The sequence below is a fragment of the Sebastes umbrosus genome, chromosome 19 (assembly GCF_015220745.1).
Source record: "Sebastes umbrosus isolate fSebUmb1 chromosome 19, fSebUmb1.pri, whole genome shotgun sequence".
NCBI lineage: Eukaryota > Metazoa > Chordata > Actinopteri > Perciformes > Sebastidae > Sebastes > Sebastes umbrosus.
In genome coordinates, this window is record NC_051287.1 from 6312656 (window position 1) to 6337151 (window position 24496).

Below are 24496 nucleotides of genomic sequence, written 5' to 3' on the forward strand. Positions count from 1 at the left end.
CTTTAACAGTTATTCTGCCCCTAATATACTTTATTTTGACAAAAGCGATACCCAACAATAAGTAGACCTTCTGAGTTTGGAATAAACCTGTAATTTTGAGCTTGTTTAGCCTTAAAGTTGGCCCTCGGCCCAGAAAAGCTGTCTTTCAGCTGCTCTCAGCCTAGTTTTTCACCCTCTCCTAAGATAATAATAGGGGTGTAAGAGGATTCAGCTAATTTGTATGTCATCATAATTTATATTAAAACCCTTTGTTACAAGTTGTTCCATGCATATTAGGTCACTAAGCTATCCATGGTCTAATTTAATTTACCCTTAAAACGGCCAAACCTGATTACAATGATTCAAATGGGAACAAAGTGGAGCCAAGCTGATGATGGAGAATTAAGTTGTATTGTAATAGGCTAGCGTAAACAAACTACACTATATAGCCAAAACTACAGTCTACAGTGTGATTATGTAAATATCTAGTTAAACAGCTCTTCTGGTTTCAGGCTTTCCCACCAGATGCTGAAACCCGTCTGCTCCCATTCAAGGAGGGTTCCCTTTACACCTGGAGGAGATAATAACATATCAACATAACACTATTTTTTCTGCAAAAATGCTTTTGATGCTTTAAGTACAATCTGTAAATAATACTTCTGTGCTTTTACTTAATAGTTTGAATGCAGGATGTTCACTTGTAATTGAGCTTTCTTTAATTTTGTATTGCTACTTTCACTTAGTAAAACATATGAATACTTTTTTCAACAATGCCCTTCAGCCACCAAATATATATATAATATAAACAGTATATATATAATATATTAAAACAAAATATATATAATATAAAATATATGTTTATATATATATATATATATACAAATTTAAAAATAATAATTTTGAAATTACTTTTTTAACCATGTATATATACGTATATATATATATATAGGCCCTATGTCTATCTATCTATCTATCTATCTATCTATCTATCTATCTATCTATCTATCTATCTATTTATCTATCTATCTATCTATCTATCTATCTATCTATCTATCTATTTATAGAATGTAGTGTTAAAAACTGGTGTTAAATAAGCCTATATACTTTTAATTTTTATTTATTTATTTTTATTTTATTATTTTTATTTTATTTATTTATTTTGCTTTTGATTATTTACATTATTATTATATATATATATATTTTAATCTTATTACTTAATTTTGAACCATCATTCCCTGTGTAGATATGTTATTATAGTCTATGCGGTGGGGGGTGGGAGAAAAGGGAAATGTTAAACATCTGTGAATAATATTATTTTTCTAAAATAAAAATATTATTAAAAAAAAAATGTTACTTAATACTGTGTGACCATGTGTGTATACAATTTCTGTGACATATTTTTATGCTCAGTTGTAGAGGTGAACATAATGTACTGGGGCATTTGTTTATTCTTTATTTATTTATTTTTATTTTATTTTATTTATTTATTTTACATTATTTTTTAAAATTATTTTTTTTAACCATCATTCCCTAGATATGTTATTATACGTTATTTTGTCTAGGCAGTGGGGGGTTGGAGAAAAGTGAAATGTTAAATATCTGTGAATAATATTATTTTTATTAAATAAAAATATAATTAAAAAAAAAAATACTGTATGACCATGTGTGTATATAATTTCTGTGACATATGTTTATGCTCAGTTGTAGAGGTGAACATAATGTACTGGGGCCTAGCCGCCAGAGCCTAGGGCACAGGTGTGGGAAACAAATCATACTCCCCCAAAAGGCTCGGCTACAATACCTCTACAACAAGGGAAGTGGTAATCAATCCTCAAACTATATAAAAAAAAAACACCATGTTATTAACTGTTTAGACCTCACAATATGGCAGCAAAACTTGTCACAGACGACCCACGTGAAGCCATACAGGAAGACAAAGAAAGAGACAGGCAAGCACAAGTATTGGTAGGCCTGTTGGTGCAGTTTCACCCTCCTCTTCCTCCTCCTCCTCCAGGCCCCCATCTCTTCCCTCCATACAGCAGCCCTAATAACGTCACGCCTACTGTTTGGGTGTAATATGATGTCTTCTCGCGAGATTTAAGAGAGAGATCTTAAGAGAGATGCGATTCGATGACATCTCGCGAGATCTCCTCTTTTTAGTTGGAGCCCACCCTTTCAGTGATGCCGACTGCAGTGTGTGTATAATAGCAGCGAGGGCAGCTCCGGGAGTCTGAAGGGAGGAGGAAGAAGCTGCAGTAAAGGTCGACAACAGCATCCTTTTACCACCCGAACAAACGGGGAAAGACGTGGAGGAGGTGGACGAGGAGGTGGTCGAGCTAGTGAAAGTAACCAGGGAGTATTTGTTTGGATTTACGAAGAAGAAGAATAGCTGTAAAGTTCCTCATGTTTCGAGGCTAGCTACTACCAACCGCTTCTTCACGCGCGTCTCTAACCGGGAGAGCAGCGCGTGCTTCTTCTTCACCCTGTATATAGAACGTCATTTGGGGTGCTTGTCACCGGGGCAACTCCCGGGCTTTCCGTTACTTTTCGGCAGTTAGTTTGTGGCGGCTCCATAACGTGTTAACACTGTTTTAACGGTTCATTTTGGTGTGCCATGTCAGCGCCATCATCCACACCACCTCCCTCCACCGCCCCGGCAGATAGCGCCGCGATGGATACTGATTTTCTAGCCCCCGATGCTGGGCCGAGGCCGCCCGGTCCCACGCCCAGCCAGAGCCGCTTCCAGGTGGACCTTGTTGCCGAGGCAGCAGGCGCAACCGCCGGTGACGATAAGTCTCCGAGCTCCGACGCCTCCACCACTGTCCCATCCAGCAGCAGCGACAAGGCCACTCCCGTCGCGGCGCCTCCTCCAGAGGGTCCAGCTCCAGCGGCTCCAGCGGATCCAGGTGTCTGCGGAGAGGAAGCCAAAGGCCGGTTTCGGGTGGTGAACTTCGCGGAGAGTCCAAGCGGAGCGGAGAGCCCCGTGTCTCCGGACGCATTGCCGGCTGAGGGGCTCCAGAACGGGGACACGGTGATGAGCGAGAGCAGCTTGCACTCGTCCACGGGGGGCCAGCATCACTACCACTACGACACCCACACCAACACCTATTACCTGAGGACTTTTGGCCACAACACCATTGATGCCGTGCCCAACATCGATTTTTACCGGCAGACAGCAGCGCCGCTGGGGGAGAAACTCATCAGACCCACCCTGTCGGAGCTGCACGACGAGTTGGACAAGGTGAGTCCATCACACACATGGCTACAAGCACTGACACAGGCATAGTAAACAGGATTATAACTAGGGCTGTCAGTCGTCAAAACTAATTTAATTGCACATTTTTATCTGTTTAAAATGCACTTTAAAGGGGAGATTTGTCAAGTATTTAATACTCTTATCAATAACATGGGAATGGGCAAATATGCTTCCTTTATGCAAATACATGTATATATCATAATATGGCAGTGAGCACTGACACAGTCATAGTAAACAGGATTATAACCTGGGCTGTCAATCGTCAAAACAAATTTAATTGCATATTAATTGCACATTTTTTATCTGTTGCAAAATGCACCTTAAAGGGAGATTTGTCAGGAAATGTAATACTCTTATCAACATGGGAGTGAGCAAGTATGCTTCCTTTATGCAAATTTATATATATATTTATTATTGGAAATCAATTAACAACCCAAAACAATGACAAATATTGTCCAGAAACCCTCACAGGTACTGCATTTAGCATAAAATAATATGCTCAAATCATAATATGACACACTCAGTCAAGTCAGTGTGCTGACTTGACTATGACTTGCCCCAAACTGCATGCGATTATCATAAAGTGGGCATGTCTGTAAAGGGGAGACTCGTGGGTACCCTAATTTGAGGTCAGAGGTCACGGGACCCCTTTGAAAATGGCCATGCCAGTTTTTCCTCGCTGAAATTTAGCGTAAGGTTGGAGCGCTATTTATCCTCCTCCCTTCCTAGTTTCATATGATGCCAGTATCTTCACTCCAGCTTTAAAGCTAAGCCCGTTACAACCTAAAAATAAATTAACAACACAAAACAATAACAATTATTGCCCAGAAACTCTCACAGGTACTGCATTTAGCATAAAAAATATATGCTCAAATCAAATCATAAAAAACTCAAGCCCAACAGGCAACAACAGCTGTCAATGTGCTGACTTGACTACTTGACCAAAACTGAGTCTGAAAGCGGGCATGTCTGTAAAGGGTAAACCCATGGAACCCTTTTTCATTCACATATCTTGAGGTCAGAGGTCAAGAAGGGACCCCTTTAAAAATGGCCATGCCAGTTTTTCCTCGTCAAAATTTAGCGCAAGTTTAGAGCATTATTTAACCTCCTTCGCGTTAAACTAGTATGACATGGTTGGTACCAATGGATTCCTTAGGTTTTCCAGTTTAATATGATGCCACTATGTTCACATCTTCGCTTTAGCTTTAAAACTGCGTTTAATGTGTTGAAGAAATTAGTGGAGTGACGAATTTGCGTTAACACGTTATTATCGCGTTAACTTTGACAGCCCTAATATATATATATATATATGTATATATATATATAGATAGATAGATAGATAGATGCTGACTTGACTATGACTTGCCCCAAACTGCATGTGATTATAATAAAGTGGACATGTCTGTAAAGGGGAGACTCTTGGGTACCCATAGAACCCATTTCATTCACATATCTTGAGGTCAGAGGTCAAGGGACCCTTTTGAAAATGCCCAAGCCAGTTTTTCCTCGACAAAATTTAGCGAGCGTTATTTGGCTTTAAAACTGAGCCCACTACAATCTTAAAAATCTCAAATTGCGTTAATGCATTAAAGACAATAGTGCCATTAAAACGTCTTTGACAGCCCTAATTATGACTGTTAATAATAATACCACTAATAACTCTTGGTAATAACAAGGAAATTGCACACCATGATGTCTAGAGTATGATCAAATCAAGTGCTCACATCCTCCATTCATCCAGTAATACTACAGACGCCATCATTTCATTCCATTCATGTGTTGTGCGAATATATTAGCAGTCTGTGAACATGTACAGACAGAAACAACATGTGCTTTTCCTTGAATGCTCCTTCTGGGTCACGGCAAGCCTGCATGACTGCATTCACAGATTCAAGTGTTAAGGCTGAAGCTATCGCTGACTATGCTATGGCTTTTGTTTACTTACACTTATTAAAGGAATAGTTTGAGCCAGTTGTAATTGGTCACGTGATTCTATTGTGAATGGCACACTGACGGAAACCCTTTGTTAACAAGCGGCTATTCTGTAGTGTGCTGTGAAAACGTCATGGTTTGTTAGATGTTTTTTTTCTCTCTTGAAATTTTCCACATAATTCATGCATTAATGAGGTCCAACTCCGACAGACCTGGCTCACAGTTGACATTCTTGTTCATCCCAAAGGTGTTGGATGGGGTTAAGATCTGACCTCTGTGTGTAGACCAGACCATTTCTTTATGGAGGGGGGCATTGCCATGTTGAAACAGGAAGGGGATCTTCCCCAAACTGTTGCCACAAAGTTTGAAGAACACTGTTGTCTAAAATATCATTGTATGCTGGAGCACTACACTTCAGGCCCAGATCAAAAGAAACCTATAGTAGGCCTATATATATATACTGTAAAAAGTAGTAAATTCAGAGGGAAATATTGTACTTTTTACTTCATTACAGCTACAGTTACTGGATACTTTGCAGATTCAGATTCAACATACAGAAAATGTGACTAGTGAACAAAATATGATGCTTTACAGATTAAACTATACACCAGTATACAAAGTAGTTAAAATGAGCTCTACCTCAACATTAAATTTCTTCTTATTGGGGCTGTCAATCGATTCAAATATTTAATCGCATCATTGTCCATAGTTAATAGCAAATTAATTGCACATTTTTTTTATTTATTCAAAATGATTTGTCAAGTATTCAATTCTCTTATCAACATGGGAAGGTACTGCATTTAGCATAAAAGATATGCTCAAATCATAACATGGCAAATCTTGGTTATATGTCAAAAGCATCTGTCAGCTGGTTCAGTGACTTGAACTGTATTGATTGGCTTCAATCATGTCCCATCATGGAAGTGATTTTTAAAGAGTAATTTCTACTAGAGTGCAATGAACTGGATTTGTTTTTATCTGACCCTGAGTTGCCTGTAGGCCTAATTGTCAAGGTTATATTTTGATAAACTTCAAAGTGACTGTTGGCAGCAGTAACCTGACTAATACATCATAGCCCCGATGAATTTGCACTGGTTACTCACTCTGGAATAGAGAGCTATTCCAAAGCCTGTACTGTAAACATCCAGACTATGAATAGAAGACATTCATGAAATGCAGTGCGTAAGCTGTGGCGCCCTTTTTTTAACTTTATATCCCCAAGTGCCTTCTTTTAATTAGAAATACAGTCCTTTGATCAAGCAGATAATTATAAATCTGGATAACAGCATTAATCAGAGCATGAATCAGGGGGCACTGGGGATGTAGCTGTTTGACTGTGTTCTTTTAAGCTGTTAAGTAATGAAGTCAGTTGCCATAAAAGAACACAGATCTTTGTTTGAGAAGTTTTTAGAGAGCCCGACTGATATTGGATGTTTGAGGCTGATACTGATATTTGTATGTTATAAGGGCAGCGAGGACTGTATTGAAACTGTAGGAATTATTCTTTTTCACAAAATGAATCACATTTTTGATGGCCTTAATGTCATCAAAAAGTTGTTAAACTTTGCACACTTATCAGATGCAGTGTTTTTTTAAGGGTCTCGGTCTTGGATGTTGAAAAATGGCTCGCTAGCGCCCCCTACAAAGTTGGAAAAATTGAGCCCCTCGTTCCAGTTTCACCTACATGTATGAAATATGGTAGGCAGATGTAACATGTGGAGACGCACAAAAAAGCTTCTTGGAGGTATACCCAAAACCCAACAGGAAGTCAGCCATTTTTTAATTCAATGCACCATTTTCGCCCATTTTTAGGGTTTTATAGGCTGTGTACTTTAACGAACTCCTCGCCCCCTATACTTAAGCCATGCCCCCCTTTTCAGATGTCATGAATGGTTTGTCGCACACATAAACAAACATCTTTCTTAATAATCCCTTAAATTTGGTTATTAAAGAAACGTAGCCATGGTACGTATTGAGTGGGACATTTTACAATATAAAATATGCAATGGTTTCTAAATGACCTCAAACACATCTTTGGCATTTTCTGTTCTGAAGTTATCAGCTAATATATCACAGATATATCAGTATCAGTGTCAGATACAGTATATGTTATATATATATATATATATATATATATATATATATGTATATATATGTATATATATATATATATATATATATATTGAAAATGGATTTCTATCAGAGTCTCACCAGGGATTGCGCCACAGTATGTTTAATATAATGCCTAGACACACAGGACAATATTCCTGTTTGTTTTCTTACTGCAAGTTAGATGAGAAGATGGGTATCACTTTTATTTGTGTGTTCAGTACAGAGGTAGCTTTGAGACTTGTTTTGCTTCGCTTAGCACCAACAAAGCTAGCCTAGCTCCATCAAAGGCACCTTCGAACAACTGCTAAGGCGTCTTAGTTGCATGTTGGGTGTAGGGCTGGGCTGCTACTTTTTTAGGAAGTACCCATAGCACAGTGTTTCGAAAAAGCACTGAAAGCTTGTACAGGATGTTTTGTCAGATCCATAATCTTGTTTACTTGTTCTTTGATAAGATGGCTCCTGATTTTATATCAACATTTTGCCAATTGTAGACTGGATTTTATGTTTAAGTGAGTTCTTGTACAGCAGCTTGTGTTTAGACATCATTTAACAATTCAGAACTTCTTTTGTTAAATGAAAAATGGGTATTGTGGAAACACGTTTTTATTTCTGAAAGTAAGGTATTAAAAAGTACTGGTTTGGTAAACAAACCCAGATATAACATTGCCACGTTGTATGTGTGCATTTAATAGAGATGAAGGAGGATGAGTCATAGCGGCTCAATGAGCATTACAACTATGCAGTGACGACTCTGATACTTCAGAGAATTTAGATATAGCAGATAGAGCCAAGGGAGCTTCCGTGCAGCCCGTGATTGTAATGCATGAATAAAATAACTTACGAGAAGTCCTCAAAGTGGTAATAAAAATGGAAATGGAGCTCCATTAGTTGTCTCGTGTCTTTTGAAAAGTTGCATATCAAAGTGCTAATTGCTTCTTGCACTGATGACAAATACCTCTTTTTGGTATTTGCCCCTTCTTTGTACCGGTTTGGATTTAACATAACAACGGAAGTAACAAAACGTACAAGACACCTCTTATCAACATGTCATGGGTACTGTTTTGTGTCCAAGTGTTTGTCAGGATGTTGAGGTTATTTAGAAAAGCAATGAGTCCAAGCCAGAGTGAGAAGTGATTATTTTTAGTAAATAATGAGCAGTTTAGAAGCCAAAGTGTGTATTTAGCCTGTTGTTTATTATCATGATTATTATTTGTTTAGGCTGCACACGTTCTTTTGGTTATCATCACTTCCAGTAATTGACACAGCGATGTGGTTTCACCTATTTTTACCTGTTCACTCGGACCGCGGGAGTGAGATAAAAGAGGGTGAGATAGGCTTGGATCTTTTCTGTTCTGTTCACCTCACGTTTAGTTATTCCAGTTAGCCTACTAGTGATGATCCCACTGACCTTGTTTTCTGTTTATTAAATTAGTGAGCCGTTATATCAGGCTGTTCAAGGGAAGGCCATCGTTTGGGATGCCATGTTAACATTCCAGCATGAGATATGACTCGGAGAAACAAATGGTCAGGAAATTAACAGCAGCACATAGGCTACATCTCTTTAGAATATGGCTGCACTTGAATTATCGCTTATATGAAGCCATCACAATGTACTGTACATGTTAGTATTGAACCAAAAATCAACTTCAGATCCAAATGCAAGAAGACATTCCAAACTGTCTTCATAACTCAGCTATAAATCGCCATAATGTAGAAATACCAGCACAATAGGGATTATTTATAGAGTCATGTCTGAATAATAACTACTGCAGATTAAAATGTGCAGATTGTATGCACCAATTTATTACGTTTAGTGCCCAACTGATACATCGGGCTCAAATTTATGACACTGTATCCTTGACTCCATTACAGATACATCAGAATGACTTTATATATATGCAGATATTGAAATTGAATTAAATAAATATTTTGTCGGCTCTAATTTTATGCATATTTTACCCTTATCATGTATTTAACCGCATTATAAAATATGTTTTATTCAGAGTACAAAAACAATTTTTGAAATGGAATGTACTGATGAAATTGATAATTGTCATTATGATGATTTTTAAACCACAAAGCAATAAATATCTATACTGTGGTTTCTATTGTAAGCACTTGTATTGTGGGAAACAAATTGAAAATATATTGTTCAAATTGTTTTGACTCAGGTATTTAATTCCATGGATTAGCCAACAACAGTAATTCCTGGTTATTTTATTTTTTATTTAATACACAAAAACAGTTTCTCAATAGGAGTAAAAGAAATTTATATACTGTGGTAGAAGGTTTTATCCATATTGCCCAATCCTATTTCATACAGACTTCATTGCTCAGCTGTAATATATCCTGACACAGTCTATATTTTTTGTCGCAACTCGTAAAGATATTTGGATTTTTGAATGATTAAAGGCCTAAAAAGGCGGTATTGGTTGGGCTCTAATTGGTCTAAGTGGTGCCATAGATGCAGACTTGCATACAAATCTAGAAAACATATGCTGCCCTCAGCCATTCTGTTATACTGGAAATGGTATGACCATTTAGCCTGGAATCAATAAATAGGATGTGATGTAACGCCCAATGGATTATGCATGTTGCTGCTGTATTGAGAGTAGAAAAAAACACAGCCAGCACTAGTGTGTATACGTCTGGGTCTGTTGTGAAGTTTATTCAGTTATCAAGAAGTGAAAATGATTTCTTGGTTTTACTCAGTCAGTTTATCCGGGCCTGCTTCTTTGAACAGGTTAGATCTTTAGATGTCAAGGTCAAGGACATCAGCCTCCTCCAAAGCTTTTGATATTTTGTATGTAGTTTATCATGTGCATGATGAAGTCAAATATCCAATCCAACACTGTAGGATGCAGGAAGCAGGGTTCTGCTTGTTTTCTGGGGCTAAATGCAAAAAAGTTAGTTGATTTACGATTCTACAGTCAGTCACAATCCAAAACTGAGACCCAAACCTGGCCTTTCCCCCTTCATAGGACCCTGCCCAACTGAACCCGACCGGTACCGCAAAAAATTTGAGACCCAAACCCCACTAGAGAAAGTTATACTTTTGTTTATTTCATCCGTTATCTGATATTTGCTTATCTACAGGGTCCGCTGTGTTAGCTCTCTGTATATTTATACTTATCTCATAATTAATTAATGAGTGGGGCAGAGCATGAAACGTCTATCTAAGTATAATATTATCATTATTTTAATTGTGGTGAAAACCGGGACAATTCGGTAGTGACTGTTGAAAACCGGGACATTTGAGTGTTTTACAGATATTTGTCTGGACTCTAGACACCCAGCTTGAAACTGGGACAATCCCGGACAAACCGGGGACGTCTGGTCACCGTAGTTTAAGTACATGTTTCTGTTCTCATTTTCAATATAAACGGTAGAGCAGTAGGTGCGTGGAAAGAATGGTCATTTTGCTGTTGTATATTATCTGGCCTTTGCATATTCAGCAAACAGCGAGCGATTTATCTCCCTTTTATGCAAAAGCCAAAATGTTTCCACCCGCTGGACGACAAACGCGGCTTGAGAATCTCTCGCTCGTCTGGCTCTTTCTCTATATCAGCCGTGCTTTTTTTTGTTGTCATCGATGACGTCATATAGAGGGAGAGGGAAACGAAGCAACATTTAACATTTCTTTACTATTAAAGGTGCTGAAAACTATATCCATATAACGTTTGTCGTGCTTAAATACAAGGAGTAAAGTCTTAGTATTAATACAATCGATTATTTACCTTGCAAATCGATTTTAGATCGATATACGTCCCCCGTGAAGGACAACTTGTCGCGAACCTATCGATGTAGTTGGATCGTAGGAATATAAATCGATGTAGTAGATGAATTGTTACACCCCTACTTGCAACACATGACACATGTACAGCACCAGTCAGGTTAAGTTGACTAGGGTTCAGTTGGGACAGGTCATAAAAACGTAGCTGGATTCTGGATTAACAAGAGGTTGTTCAGTATGTTCTCAACATAAGCAGGATGCTTTTGCCCAAGATCACTGCCCGCCGGTCAGTTTTATAGTAAATGAAAAATGGTGAAAAGCAATATCCCTTCCCTGTTCGGAAATCTCCGAAGCAACTGATGAGCCGTTCCCGTATCGAGCCATCAAGTAGTTTGTGATGAAAAGCTGGTCTCATATATTCTCAAGGTTGTGAAAGAGGGCTCCTATTGTTCTCCCATGGCAAGTATGTAGTACTAGTATCAGAAGTCGAGTCTGTTTCATCACCACTAAATTACTGCTGTTAGCAGATATGCACGATCAACTGATAGACGGCAGGATTTAATTAGCTGCTGTGGTTGGCTCACATTCATAGAGGCAGCACTGTTTGGCTCAATATCTGGGAAATAGCTTTTGCAATATGAAATTTGGTGGGTTTGTTGTGGTTTGAAGGTCATGATGACCCTGGCGTTTCCACTGTATCCTCTCTAACATTGAAGAGTTTTTCCCTCTTTGTACCGCACGCGCAGATCGAAATGTGGAATGGAAATTCCACTGTACCAATTGACTGTCGCCTGCGGACATGTTCGCAGCGATCAATGAGTCATTCAGTGTACTGTCATGGTAGTTAAAGAGACTGAGTGCCTCTGCATTTCCCTGATGACCCCTGAACACTTCAGGTTCTTCATGTAACTGGATAGGGGCAGAGATGGTGAGCTCCACAAGTAGAAAATTGAGTGTATTTGGTGGGACATTATAAGCAGGGAGAGGAATGTTTCGCTGTCCTAGTGTAACGGGCCCTTGATCAGGCAGCAGAAGTGTGCTGTAGGTCCATATTGACGAGTCAGTAGAGGGACGACAGGGCAGATTTATTCAGTCCGGAGCAGCCAAGCATAAATGCGTTGTGCTTAAATATTGATGCCACCCTCAGTGTTGCTCCAGTGTAGCAGCTCCACTGCATCAGAAAAGGCATAGCTGTAGCATGCCCTTTACTTTTTGAGTTTGCAGCTAAACTTGCACCTTAGTTTGAAAATGGCATCTCAGACATAACAAAAAAAAAACCAAAAAAAAAAAACTATCTTTTGTGTCTTATTTCCCCTGCACACATGGCACAGTTCTTGTGCCAGTTTCAATTGTACTATTTTGCTTAACAGGTGACAATTACGGGATGACGGTAAACGCTAAAATGTAGTGTAACATGGCACTGACAACTAACAATTACTTTGACCACGGAGATGTGAGTGGCGGCTGGCTTGACCGCACGTTACCGCAATACAATAATGTTTCCTGTCCATGACAGAGATAGCATGCAGCCTTAGCCACGATGTCTAGCTCTGTATTTTCTGGTAATGTGTGAAACCCAAAGTGTTTCCATACTTTACTGTATGTGTAGTGTTTACCACTTTGGATTTAAAATGTGAGGGTGCAGGTCGTATCCATGCAGACCCTCCACTGGTTTCTACTTTCTTTCGGCCGGCTGGTTTGTTTTGGTGACGGGTACGGAACGGTTATGATGTCACGTTACTCTGACGACAACAATAAAAGCAGTAACTTTGTTTTACCTCCGCATAGACTGAAATTAAGCAAATATATCGATTCTGACATTTTTAAAAAATCGTTAAAAAATCACGATACAAAGGTGAATTGATTTTTTATTTATTTTTTTGTCCCACCCCTACTTGATACAGGAGCTGCCACTTTGTGTTTTTGATGTAATCTGGAGCCAGAGTCTGTGCAATAGTGATCAGGGGGGCTACAACTAACCATAATATCACTACAACTACATTTATGATCAAATTGACACATGTTCTATTACACAGACTCCTGCGACTACTCCACTCAGAGCAGCTGTCAATCATGACGTTTCGCCCCCTTTTTATAGCCTCAAATAACTAATTAAAACCAAACTTAACAGAAAAATGAACACTTGAACATACATCAGCGTAATAAGAACTACCTAAGATGACAGAAATTATCTTTGGGAAAAATGTATTTGGCTTGTACTTTGACATTTTAGTTTGATCCATGTCTCATCCGTTAACGTGGAGGGGTTGGGATTTATGACCTATACTGCAGCCAGCCACCAGGGGGCGATCAAGATGTTTTGGCTTCACTTTTGGGGAGCTGTCATGTCGTCCATCTTTATATAAAGTCAATGGTTTGGATCATAAGAGTCGGAAACAATCCTGCGCAAATAGTATAATACTAATAATATTAGTGTATCCTAATTTTTATCTATAACTGTGCACAAATACTGGCTTTAAACACAATTAATTGACATGCAAATAAAAAAGAAGCTGCGTAGCATTCAAATGTTGATTTAGAATTTGAATATCAACCTTATGAATGAATTGCTCCCGAAGGCTTTTCCATCGGTGGGTGAATGAGAATTTGGATCAGATCCTGATGGGCAGATTAGCACCATCAGTGTGTGTGTGTGAATGGGTGTGTGAATGGGTGAATGTTGGCATGTAGTGTAAAGCACTTTGAGTGATCAGAAGACTAGAAAAGTGCTGTATAAATGCAAGTTCATTTACCAATAAAGCTTCAAACTATTCAGTACAGCCGCACAATGAGTAATACAGGACAAAATGAAAGTAGCACTGGTATATTTCCTGCACTGTATTGAACAATTTCAAGCCAGCCTTTTCACTCTGGTTCAATCTGCGCAAGAAAGTACCTGATTTCAACTCTACTATTTAACTTTTAGCTGGATGTTGTCCTTAAATCAAGGTTTTTGTGTCAAGCATGACTTGTATTAGAGTCTAATCAGGATGTTTTCAGCTGCTTTTTTTTGGGTATAAAATCTAATTAATACAGGTTGTTGTATTGGAGTATTTTGTTCTAGTTCTGAGGCTTACTGCCGAGCAGCTGAACAACATGTCCTGACATGTGTCCAGTGTACTGATTCAATCGGGTAATTACTTCAGGTAATTACTCATGAAATTTGAGTTCAGGCATGGCGGTTGTGAAATTATAGATAAAGAAAAATTATGAAAATGAGGAAAAACAAGCCCAACTGCTCCGCTCTGAGCACATGTTGCCAGACAAACCGTGAGGTACAGCTGTTGAGTTTGCTGCTCTTTACGGGAGATGTTGTGAGCTTGCACAATGGAAGTGTTGTTTGAGTGTTACGTGTTACGTTTTTTTTTGGAGCAAATCCCTCCCTCCCCCTGTCTCTACCCTGCTCCCCCTTCTCTTTGTTTGCTGCACAGATTGTACACAGAAACAGGAAGCAAAGGACGCCCTGGGCTTCTGGTGTGGCCTTTGACAGGAGAGGGAGTCCTTTTGTCTCAGCATCAGCCATGGCTGATGGCCTTACAGCTGTTGTAACACACGCACACACAGACACACACGAGCTGTTTGGCAACAGCTCGTAAACCTCGATGTGGGTTAGAGTGTGTGCTTTTTTGTCTGCAGAGGTCCTGGCTTCCTTCTTATCCCTACATCCAAGTGCGTCACATGGAGCCTGATGTCAAAAATAGCACAACAACCCCACCCCCCCTTCATGAGACCATTTGTACCAGTTTTACATGTACAGTAATTAAACTGGGAGTAAATGGGAGTTTGTCTCCCCCACCACCCCATTACCTTACAAAGATGAATTATAAAGCAGGTAGCTCAAATCACACTACCTGAACTAGCCCTGATATGATAACCGCATACTAGTGACGTCTAATTCCTTTGCACTTTTAGTATCACTCCAGCTCTAAGGAAAAAAATATCTGTTGTCATGGTTGCTTAGCGACAGGGTCACAGGTGGATTGCTTCTGCCAACACAGAACAGGTTACAGAGATAAATGGTGCCTTCAAATTGGGTCGTGTTTACCGTGTTTACGAGTTCAGGCCACATGAATGCCCCCCCTCTCGTGGTTTCTGAAAGCTCCGAGTTCATGACTTGTGGCGTGTTTGTTGACGTTGTCAGAAATGGCGGAAGCACTTGTAAGTTCATTTTTCAGTGCATAATAAGTTAATATATTGTAATTTTAGTCGTAGGTTGTTTTTCTTTGTAATTTTATAATATCTCTACTCCAAAACTAGACAATCTAGTCTACCATTTGGCCCGTAGTAAGCATATTGGAATTGGGGTGGTAAATATAAGAGCCCAGAATGTCCAGATAACTTGTAAAAACCTTGATGATGAAGCTTAGTTGACTTGTGGAACGCAGCTTTATTGTGCCATGCTGCTGCTGCAGCTGCTGGTATGTCCATCACAGTGTGAGCCAGTGGTGGTGAGTACAGAGATCATTGATGGCCTGAGAGGCTGGCAGATCATCAGTCAAGTTAAACTGTTCACATCTGTAAATGTAGTTTTGTCTGTGCTTCAAATGAGGCAGTTGTGTATAAGATGAAAACAGATCAGCTCCTGTCAGATGTACTCCAATATGCAAACATTGTGGTTGTATTGACTAAACCAGACATGCCAAGGTTTAACAATAATAGTTGCCCGCTGGCTTAAGGCCAGTAGAGAGACACGCAGATGCGGGAACAGTCAGCTCCTCACCATCCTGATTAGACCAGTGTTGAAAAATCAATGCAAACTAAAGAACATATTTAGCCTGTATGTTTAGCTTACATACTGTCACTTCTAACCAGACCCCCGAAACCTAACACCTAACTCCCTATATTAGAGACCTCTGGGATAGGCATGCACGCTGGCATGTTAACGCTGAAATTGTGAATGTGTTATACACAGCCTGGTTGCTTATAATTGAGCCACATATAAAGTACAGCCCTTTATGAGCATTACCTTGGAAATGTTCCTTTAAGGAATCCAAGGAATCCTTTTCAGTCGTAAACATTTGATGTATATGAGATCCAAATGAAACACTGGAGTTAAACATCTGGAAATCATTTTTTTTCCCAGAAATCTCTACAAACTGAAATCAGCAGGAAAAAAAAAAGTAGGTTACAATAATATTTTCCAACATGGAAAACACACGCACATGCACACTGGAATTTTTTCTGGAATTTTGTCCCCTTCTAGGAATAACACAGTGGCGACCTTCATAATCACATTTCCTGTGCCTGCAGTCCTTGCTCTTGGAGCACTCAGCACTGCACGCCAGATCGACTGTCGGCTCCCAGCACTGCTAAGCTCAGCACTTCACAAAGCACATGCACTATTTTCACTTCAGGGCTCAGTCACAGTATGAAGGATGAATGTTGACATCACTTTCTCACATGATAGCACCCCTCCACCCCTGTAGAGTGGCATAACAAACTCGCTACGGCTGCTATGAATGGGGAGGACTGTGATACTTGGAAGAAAGACAAAGTAAAAATTCTGTCAAGGCCAACAGAATAGACTGTGGACCACATAACTTACTGGAACAAACTGTTAAAAATAAAAATGTGAGTTTCCTGACAATCATGCTGAAAGTAGCAGAGGCTTGCTCAAATTTGTAATCTTCACTTAATCTTTGATCAGAAAGTTTCTGATTTAAATCATAATTTTGCCAATTTTAAACTATTTTATTTTGGCACCCGCCAAATGCGGGTAAATTGTGGTCAGTGGCGGATAAAATCGTCAGGCCAACCACCACTTTGGCAGGCAGGGAAAATGCTGGGCATGGGAATAGAGAACCGTAGTTGTCTGATTCCTTGGCATCTCATGCCTCCGTGTCTATAGAGTCCTCTTATTGATGCTTTCCGACAGTTGTGCATGCACAATGACGCATACGCACGCCGTATCATGCTTCAGTTTCTTTGGGACTGGAGACACGGCGGAGAGAAAAAAAAGAACGTTCAAAAGCGTGGCGCTATAAACCTGAGGGGACGCACCCTATTTTTTCCCTGATAATATGACACTGTGAACAACAAATCTGTGTTGAAATCGGCAGGAGGAGAGTTAGTAACGTTAACAGTTAGAAGCCGGTGGGCAGCACAGTCCTGCTTGTTTAAATAACGAAGCAACTAACGTTAACGGAGGTGCCATTAAGTTACAGTATGGTGCGTTCAAACTGTGCTCAGTAAATTTACCACTGGGTGAAGGTAAATTACAACGTTATCATGATGTGTTCAAATGTAACCTCGTAAGTTTTTGGCGAGAAACTTGAATAAATCCAGTTGTTTGAAGGAGATGTTTTCACAGCAATATAAAGTAGATATTAGAGAGGGAATTATGACCTGTTTAACTACCTAACACTAGCTCTAAGCAGCCTATAATACATCATTAAAACTACTGATGCCAAGATTTTTGTTAATCAAAGCAAATATGTAAATAATTATAATCTTTTGAATTGTGTGTTTTTATGCAAATAACCACTATAGATGACAATAACAAAGTACAGGACAGTACTGTGTACAGTACCCTCTCTGCCACAAAAAATAGGGCTCCCCCAGAAGCTACGGTGTAATTCGAACACTGTAATTTACCATGTTTTTCATGTAAAATATATCGAACATTGAATGACATCAGATCTAAAATGTTATTCCTTCATTTAGCGCAGAGATTTCAAAAGTGGCAGATAAATTAAAAATACTTACCTGCCACAATGGCAGGAAGTGAAAAAAGTTAATTTCAGACCCTGACCCTGCTTGAGAACATTGGTTTATGTTGTTCAATAGAGAAAGGTTTTGTAAAAAATATTGTTTGTGTATGTGTACCAAAACCTGTGTATCATACTGGGACTAGTAAACATTTCAAATGATACTAAGCCCTCAATATATTTATCACTAAATAATCAAAACACACAGTAAAAGACAGTGTACATTTTTAGAAGCTTTCTGCCCTTTGTTCATACTAGCCTCACCTCTAAACAGGAAATGAGTGCTATCTCTGGTTCCCTTCAATTGCAGTCTACAATGAAGTCAAGCTTCCCAGCTCTCAAGTATTCACCTTGAACTGAGGACACTTAGACAATGAGAGCTTTTGTCTGTATTAACGTACCACACGTCTGCAGAGTTCACATGTGCATGTTGTTCAGAAGGAAACTGTTTGATGAACAAGTCAAGGATGTTTGGAGGTCAGTTGGATGTAACGGCAGTCGCCTCTCCTGCTCAGTGAAGCAGCCTGTTTCATGAGGAGGGAGCTAAAATCAACTTCCTGTGAGTGCGTATTTAGCATCATGGAAAATTGGCAGACATCCTTTTTATATATACAAGTTTACAAGCTGCCACATGGGTGCTCGTGTGTACACATGCGAGCCGTATGGCAGGATGTGCCCACAATCCAGTCAATTTCCATGCAATCGCAAAATTAAGTCGTTCTTGGTGGCCCGCTTCTATAAACGCGCATTTCTACAAAGCACATGTGATGGAAAGTTTGAAGTTAACAGGGCATAGGAGCAAATATGGCTGGGCGGGTGGCGCTAGTGGTTTGTAAAAGCCCAATGTACCGTTCCACGTATTTGAACCACCAACATCTCAAAGGTAATCATGTATGAAAACATGAACAGATGTGGAAAATGAAGACACATTGACCCTGTGCTGTATTTAAAATAAGTTCTAGTCAGATGTCCTAAATGTTAAACAACCAACATGCTTGTGTTTCTGATGTTTTAAGTGTATGTTATGTTAATATCCAACAAAGTTTTAGTAATTGTTAGGTTTGATAAAATCCATGGCATGGTGTGAAGTCATTTTGTTATATTTCAGCTCTAATAACATTATTTTGGGGAACTATGATACAATAAGATATCACGGTTTACCGTGATATCTTTTGCCGCAGTAATTATAGCAGCTGTGGCTCAGAGGTAGGTTTGTAGTCCCGGCTCATCCAATCCACATTAGGGATGCACCAAGACTAGAAAAGGCGCTGTATAAATGCAAGTCCATTTACCATAGCTTGAAAATTTGATGCCGTCACATCCCTACAGCCATTAAAGGGCCATTACAAGGCAAATCCCCACTTAAGATTCATCAGCTAAAGTTGTATACAGTAGATAAATACTGAAACCAATAATGCTTCCAAAGCCAAACACATGCTCCATTCCACCCCAAACTAAAACTGATCTGTGTTCCCAAAACTGGCTCTCCATCCGACTCCATTCACCATTACCTCGCTGAGCAACAAAGCTCCTCACTGTTTGCAGGTGCCTCACTCGTCACCTCTTTCACGCTCACGCCAGAGTCAAATAGTAATTCGACACAATTCCAAAACAAAAATCTCTGCAGTGTCAGGCCAGGCCATTTTGGTTCAATCAACAGGCCTCAGTGGGCAGCAGGGAATCCAACTCTGGGAGAGTTTCAGTGCAGTAAAAGAATAATGAACTGAGTGGTGGGAGGTTTTTTCCAACAATGGAGAGATGTCTCGGACAGTGGACATCTGATCGTTCCTCTCAGTCACTGATAGAGTCATGCAGGGGAGGGCGGGGGACTGTCAGCCTGAAATAGGTATCTGAGAATCCATCAGCATCAGCGTGGCTCAAATGATGCTTACCACTGCGATGTAAACCAATACGTATATCGGACGCGGTGTACCAAAGGACGGTGCTTTTGAGATATTATTAACAAAAATCTTACAAGCCATGCTAACAGCCCATAAAGGCTGCAACTCTCTATACACTTCAACAGTCCAGACCCCTAAAACATTCAATGTACAAATGCTCACATTGAAGAAGCTGCAACCACAGAATGTTTAGTATTTTTGCTTAATAAATAACATAAACAATGAATCAATTTTTTAAATAGTTTATGACGAATTTTTTGTACATCAAGTAGTCCGTTAATGGACTAAGCTTTTAAGCACTACATACTGTACACTATTTATTGTGTTGCTTTTGGGGCTGGGTATCGGTAAGGTATCGACTGAAAAAACCCAGTACCAAGAAGTATTATCAAAACTTCTCCAGTCAAACAATACCTGCATTTGATCTATTTAAATAAAAGCTATTCAAGTGTTCGTACTGGGAAGTTGATTCATCTAAAAAAAAAAATTATCCGCTGAGATACAGACGTCTCTTTCCCAATGTAAGTTTATGGGAAAAAGTCTTTTTGGGCCCAATGGCTGTAGGCTATTTCACTTCTACTGGGCTTCCTGAAAGTGTTTTGTCTGTGCCTCTTCTTTCAATTTCCATGTCATCAGAAACCTTGGAAAACATGTTTTGGGGAGTAATGAAATGCCAAATTAATAATAGAAGAACAATAATATTTTGATCTTTTGTCAAGGGCAAAATAATAAGTCTCCCAACTCCTTTCTTTGAATGATGCCATTAGCTAAGTTACCTTCAGCATGTGTCTTTTGATTCAGAAGAGCTCAGCTCTTACACAACCCAACATAATCCCCTCCTCTGTAAAACTAAGTGGCTGGAGTGATGTCTGTTTTTCCGTGATGTCGTGTGTAGTTCTGAGGGAAACTGCCAGTTCCAGCCTCACCGACCCAACAGGAGCTTTATTTGTTTTATGATTAGCTGTGTTGCGTCAGTCCTGATAATTTATAATTATTCATTAGTGTGTAATCAGCAGAACAGGCCGGTGTTTCCTGGAAATGCTCTGTCCTTCTTTGATATGTTGTCAACGGTATTTGAAAAAGGTTCTAACTTGACTTTGAGATCGTCTTTGTCCAGGGTTAACGTTTGTGAAATCTAATTGCATCATTAGGTTTTCTGTTTTTGTAACGATGCCGGAGCGAGTCATGGTACAGTTTGCACTGCCGTGCTGATCTCTCGATGCTCTGTCATTGTTGCGCAAAGCCAGCCTTTGTGTTGCTTCAGCCATGTGGATAATGTTCACTAAGTCATCCTGTATCGTCTGCACTGTTCTCCGTGCTGTGCATTCAGCAGCGAGAGCTCGGTTATTGGGGTTGAAGTTAGAATGTCTGCTTGATACCTGCTAGGTGGCATGTGGAGCTGGTGTTGCACAAGAAGACTGCCAAACTGTGGAAGAATGTTAGGACAAATGGCTTCAACCTGTTTCTAACATGGCGTGACTCAAGAACAAATTGTCCTAATATAGAGTATCCTCCTTCTCCTCTAGCTTTCACTGACGTTACTGAAAGTGTTTCAGTCTTCTCCAGTGGTTTTGTGGCTTCCACCTGCTTCCCCAGAAGATGTTGTTTTGTATAATGTGCTGTAGTAATTTAATCCATTTAGTGTGGAACTGCTGTGGCTATGCTGTGGAAAAATTGGACAGGACTTTTTCCACCTCAAATATGTCACTGAAAACAGAGGCAAAGGTTTTCAGTATCATAAACAGCTGGCTGCTTTTAATTTCATGCTGCTGCTCTGTGATCTTCTCATTGGCTCATAAGAAGTTGTTAGATATAGATCAGAGATACTAGACGATTATGTCTTGAAGGATTCAGCGCTGATTTGTGAAGCTCCTTATATCAGAGGGTTCCACGACCGTGTTCATGCACAACACTGAATTGAGACCCAAGTTTTGACGTATTTGTGTTGCTTATAGAATGTCTGCTGATCGTAAACATGATGCCGAGAACTAAGCCAGCGTTTCCACATTCCTGAGCTTCAACATCACTGGTGCCATAAAGATTAGTCAAAGCATAAAGATCAGTCAAAGCAAGCAGGCCTCACAAATGTGTTATTTCAGTCATTTCAATCAAGCTATACCAGAACATAATACCAGTAATGTAAGGAACACTGTTTGTCTCCACTAGAGATGAACTTCATGAAGAAACAGAGGCAGGCTGGAGTTGGTGTGACCCCCCCCAGAATTCTACAAATCAACCAAACAGATGCTCCCTGGTTGACGGTGTCCCTAATGCCACACAAAGGCAGCAGACGTTAATTTCAGTGTTGCATAATGATATCAGCAGTATGACCTTACATCACTCACTTAGCTAAGAATGTGTCCCATTGCCCAGCTGTTTCAATAATTAATGCCAGGAGCAGATTTAATTATCTTTTGAGTTGTTAAGCCATCCTCATCGTGCTACAGAAAAGTATGCTGGAGCTCAGCTTTCAACCAGGAGACCGGTGTTCAAGACCGGTGTTTTGTTTTTTGTAAGTTACGTTTGTGACGTATTTTTTAGTGTAGTGTTTTCCGTACTTCTGTTACATTGTTTTCGGTACATATTTTACTTGGTTTACGTACTTGTTTTAAGCCCAATGACGTTTTTTCTAAACCTAACCAAGTGGTTTTGTTGCCTAAACCTAACTGCGGACGTTACTGTAGTTTTGTTGTGTGGCGTACAAATGACACGCGTAAAGTCCTCGTAATTAGATGTGTCACGATTTCAATCCTAAATCAGAAATCGATCAAATTTAGCTTTCAATTTCGACTATCGAAATCAAAAGCACCCGTAGAAAAATACAGCTGGACTCGAGAAAAGAAACGGCCACCTCACTCAATGAGGATAACAATTTTCCCGCGATCTTGCAATCTCACGAATCCAGCTGCCTCGCAAAAGCAACGTGATTTGGGCAGACATGGAGGAGGAGAGGGAAGTTGTAAATACAGAGCAGGAGGAGGCATCCCGACCAACGCAAGACGAGGAAGAACTCTGGTTACATGATTACGAGACATCTGTACACTGTAGTTTATCTTGACAGTGTTTTGTCAGCTTTTTGAAAGGAAAGGTCAGCAAATCCTGCAGGAAGTCTTTTATTCTTTTCGTATAGTCTAAAATACAAATTTGTGTAATGTTTATATGGTATTTGTTTGCACAGTTTTCATATATTGTGCTAAAGAAAGAATTCCTCTTATTAAAACTGGCATGTAAAATAAGTCAAAAGTTATGTCTACGATAATTCTTAAGTCTTGATCACATGTTCTCTGTTGCATGCCTTCAGCTTTTCTCTTGAAACTTCCATCTGTGTCTGCTGGAGCCCATTAACAGAGACTCTGCGTCATCGTTACCCAGAACTGGATGATATCATTACTCCACTTTTATAGGGTCTCTGCTCTCTTTGGACTCATTCAGGGTTTCTAAAAATGAACAATGGGTTAGACAGCAAATGCTTCAAGTTAAAGGACGGGGGTGTGACTCATGGCTATTATTCTTTTTATTCCCTGCTTTGTCCCGTGTGTCTGTGTAGACCGGCTATCTTTTTGGACTGATTCCAACACAGCTCCTGCCAAGAATTTTCTTATTACCCTTACTGATGTCTGCGTTCAATACCTGACGTTTAGTTTGATTCCAACACAATGAATTTGTTTGCACAGTGTAGCTATTAAAGAGTGTACCTAAGGTGGACATCCTCCTATTGTCTAACTGCCTCCATTAGTCACCATCCCAGGAGGGAGGGGTGGTGGTGACTCATGCAGGTACCACATGCAGTCTGTAAGATATACTGTATCCCCTCAGACACACACACATTAATGCACTCAATTCCCACCACACCACCTTTCTTTGATATCCATGTCTGGAATTAGGTAAATATTATACCTTCTCCAATATACTTTTCCAACGGAACATCTGTTTTCATCATTACATCATCAAAATTAAATTTCAGTGTTTTGGTAACTCCGCATTGACAAGGAAAAGACTCGCAGTGCACCTTGCATAGTTTTGCCTCCACTGGGTTTGTCAAGCATCTTGCTAATAATTGGTAATAAGTAGGGCACACATGGTACATTTTATTTTTTTTGATACTAGTGCCAACATGGCACCTGAGTTTTGGTATACCAAAATCAAAAAAAAGAATCAAGGATGCTAAAAATCTTACCAGGCCTTTAATGCCAGCTTCAGCACTTCTCAGTGCGACAGACATTTATTATTTATTATTTCATTCAATGTCCCAAAAGTATTAAAGTTCAATATTCAGCCCTAATTAGAACCTGCACTTTTTTTGATTCATCATTCTGAGACTTTGGCCCAATCCCAATGTCCCCCCACTAAGGCCTCAAGCCCTGAACCCTCAGGGACTTGACTGACATCACCTGGTAAATTGTTGCATGTGAGAGGCTACAAGGGCTTGAAACGGTATAAATATGAATGGGACAGCACTTTGCGGCGAAATATCACGTTACCTTTTTTTTTTTTTTTTTTTTTTTTTACTGCCGATTTGAACATCTTCCAGGCTCTGTCAAAAATCAATTTACTTGTTTTTGTCAAACTTCTTAAAGCAAAATTAAAAGAACTGGTTGATGAATAAACCAGGTGTGTAATATAGTGTAATTCCTCTGATTTCATGTGTTTTTATGGACCGTTTTAAACCCTTAATGTTAATGTTTATAAGCAATTTGAAATGTGCCTGGCTGAACACCCGTGTGCCGTCCTCTTTGTTTACCTTTTTATACGCCTCAGGGCTTCCCCTGGTAACTGTGGTAACCCTGTGTTTAACGTCACAACTCTATGAATTGTGGGTAATTCCCTCAGGCAAAGTCTGCAGAAATGCAGACTTACGGAAAGTGTTCATAAAGGG

The 24496-nt window shown here is 39.6% G+C and overlaps 1 protein-coding gene across 2 annotated transcripts in view; it reads left to right on the plus strand.

Annotated features, from left to right (window-relative positions):
• The first annotated feature begins 2124 nt into the window (after positions 1-2124).
• slc12a2 (solute carrier family 12 member 2) overlaps positions 2125-24496 on the plus strand; it is a 62782-nt gene continuing 40410 nt past the window's right edge. Inside the window, exon 1 of one of the 2 annotated variants that reach the window (XM_037752096.1) lies at positions 2125-3220. In XM_037752096.1, the coding sequence (XP_037608024.1) occupies positions 2594-3220 (627 nt within the window). In that variant the 5' untranslated portion in view covers positions 2125-2593. The remainder of the gene's footprint in view (positions 3221-24496) is intronic. The other variant, XM_037752095.1, reaches the window with a different exon arrangement.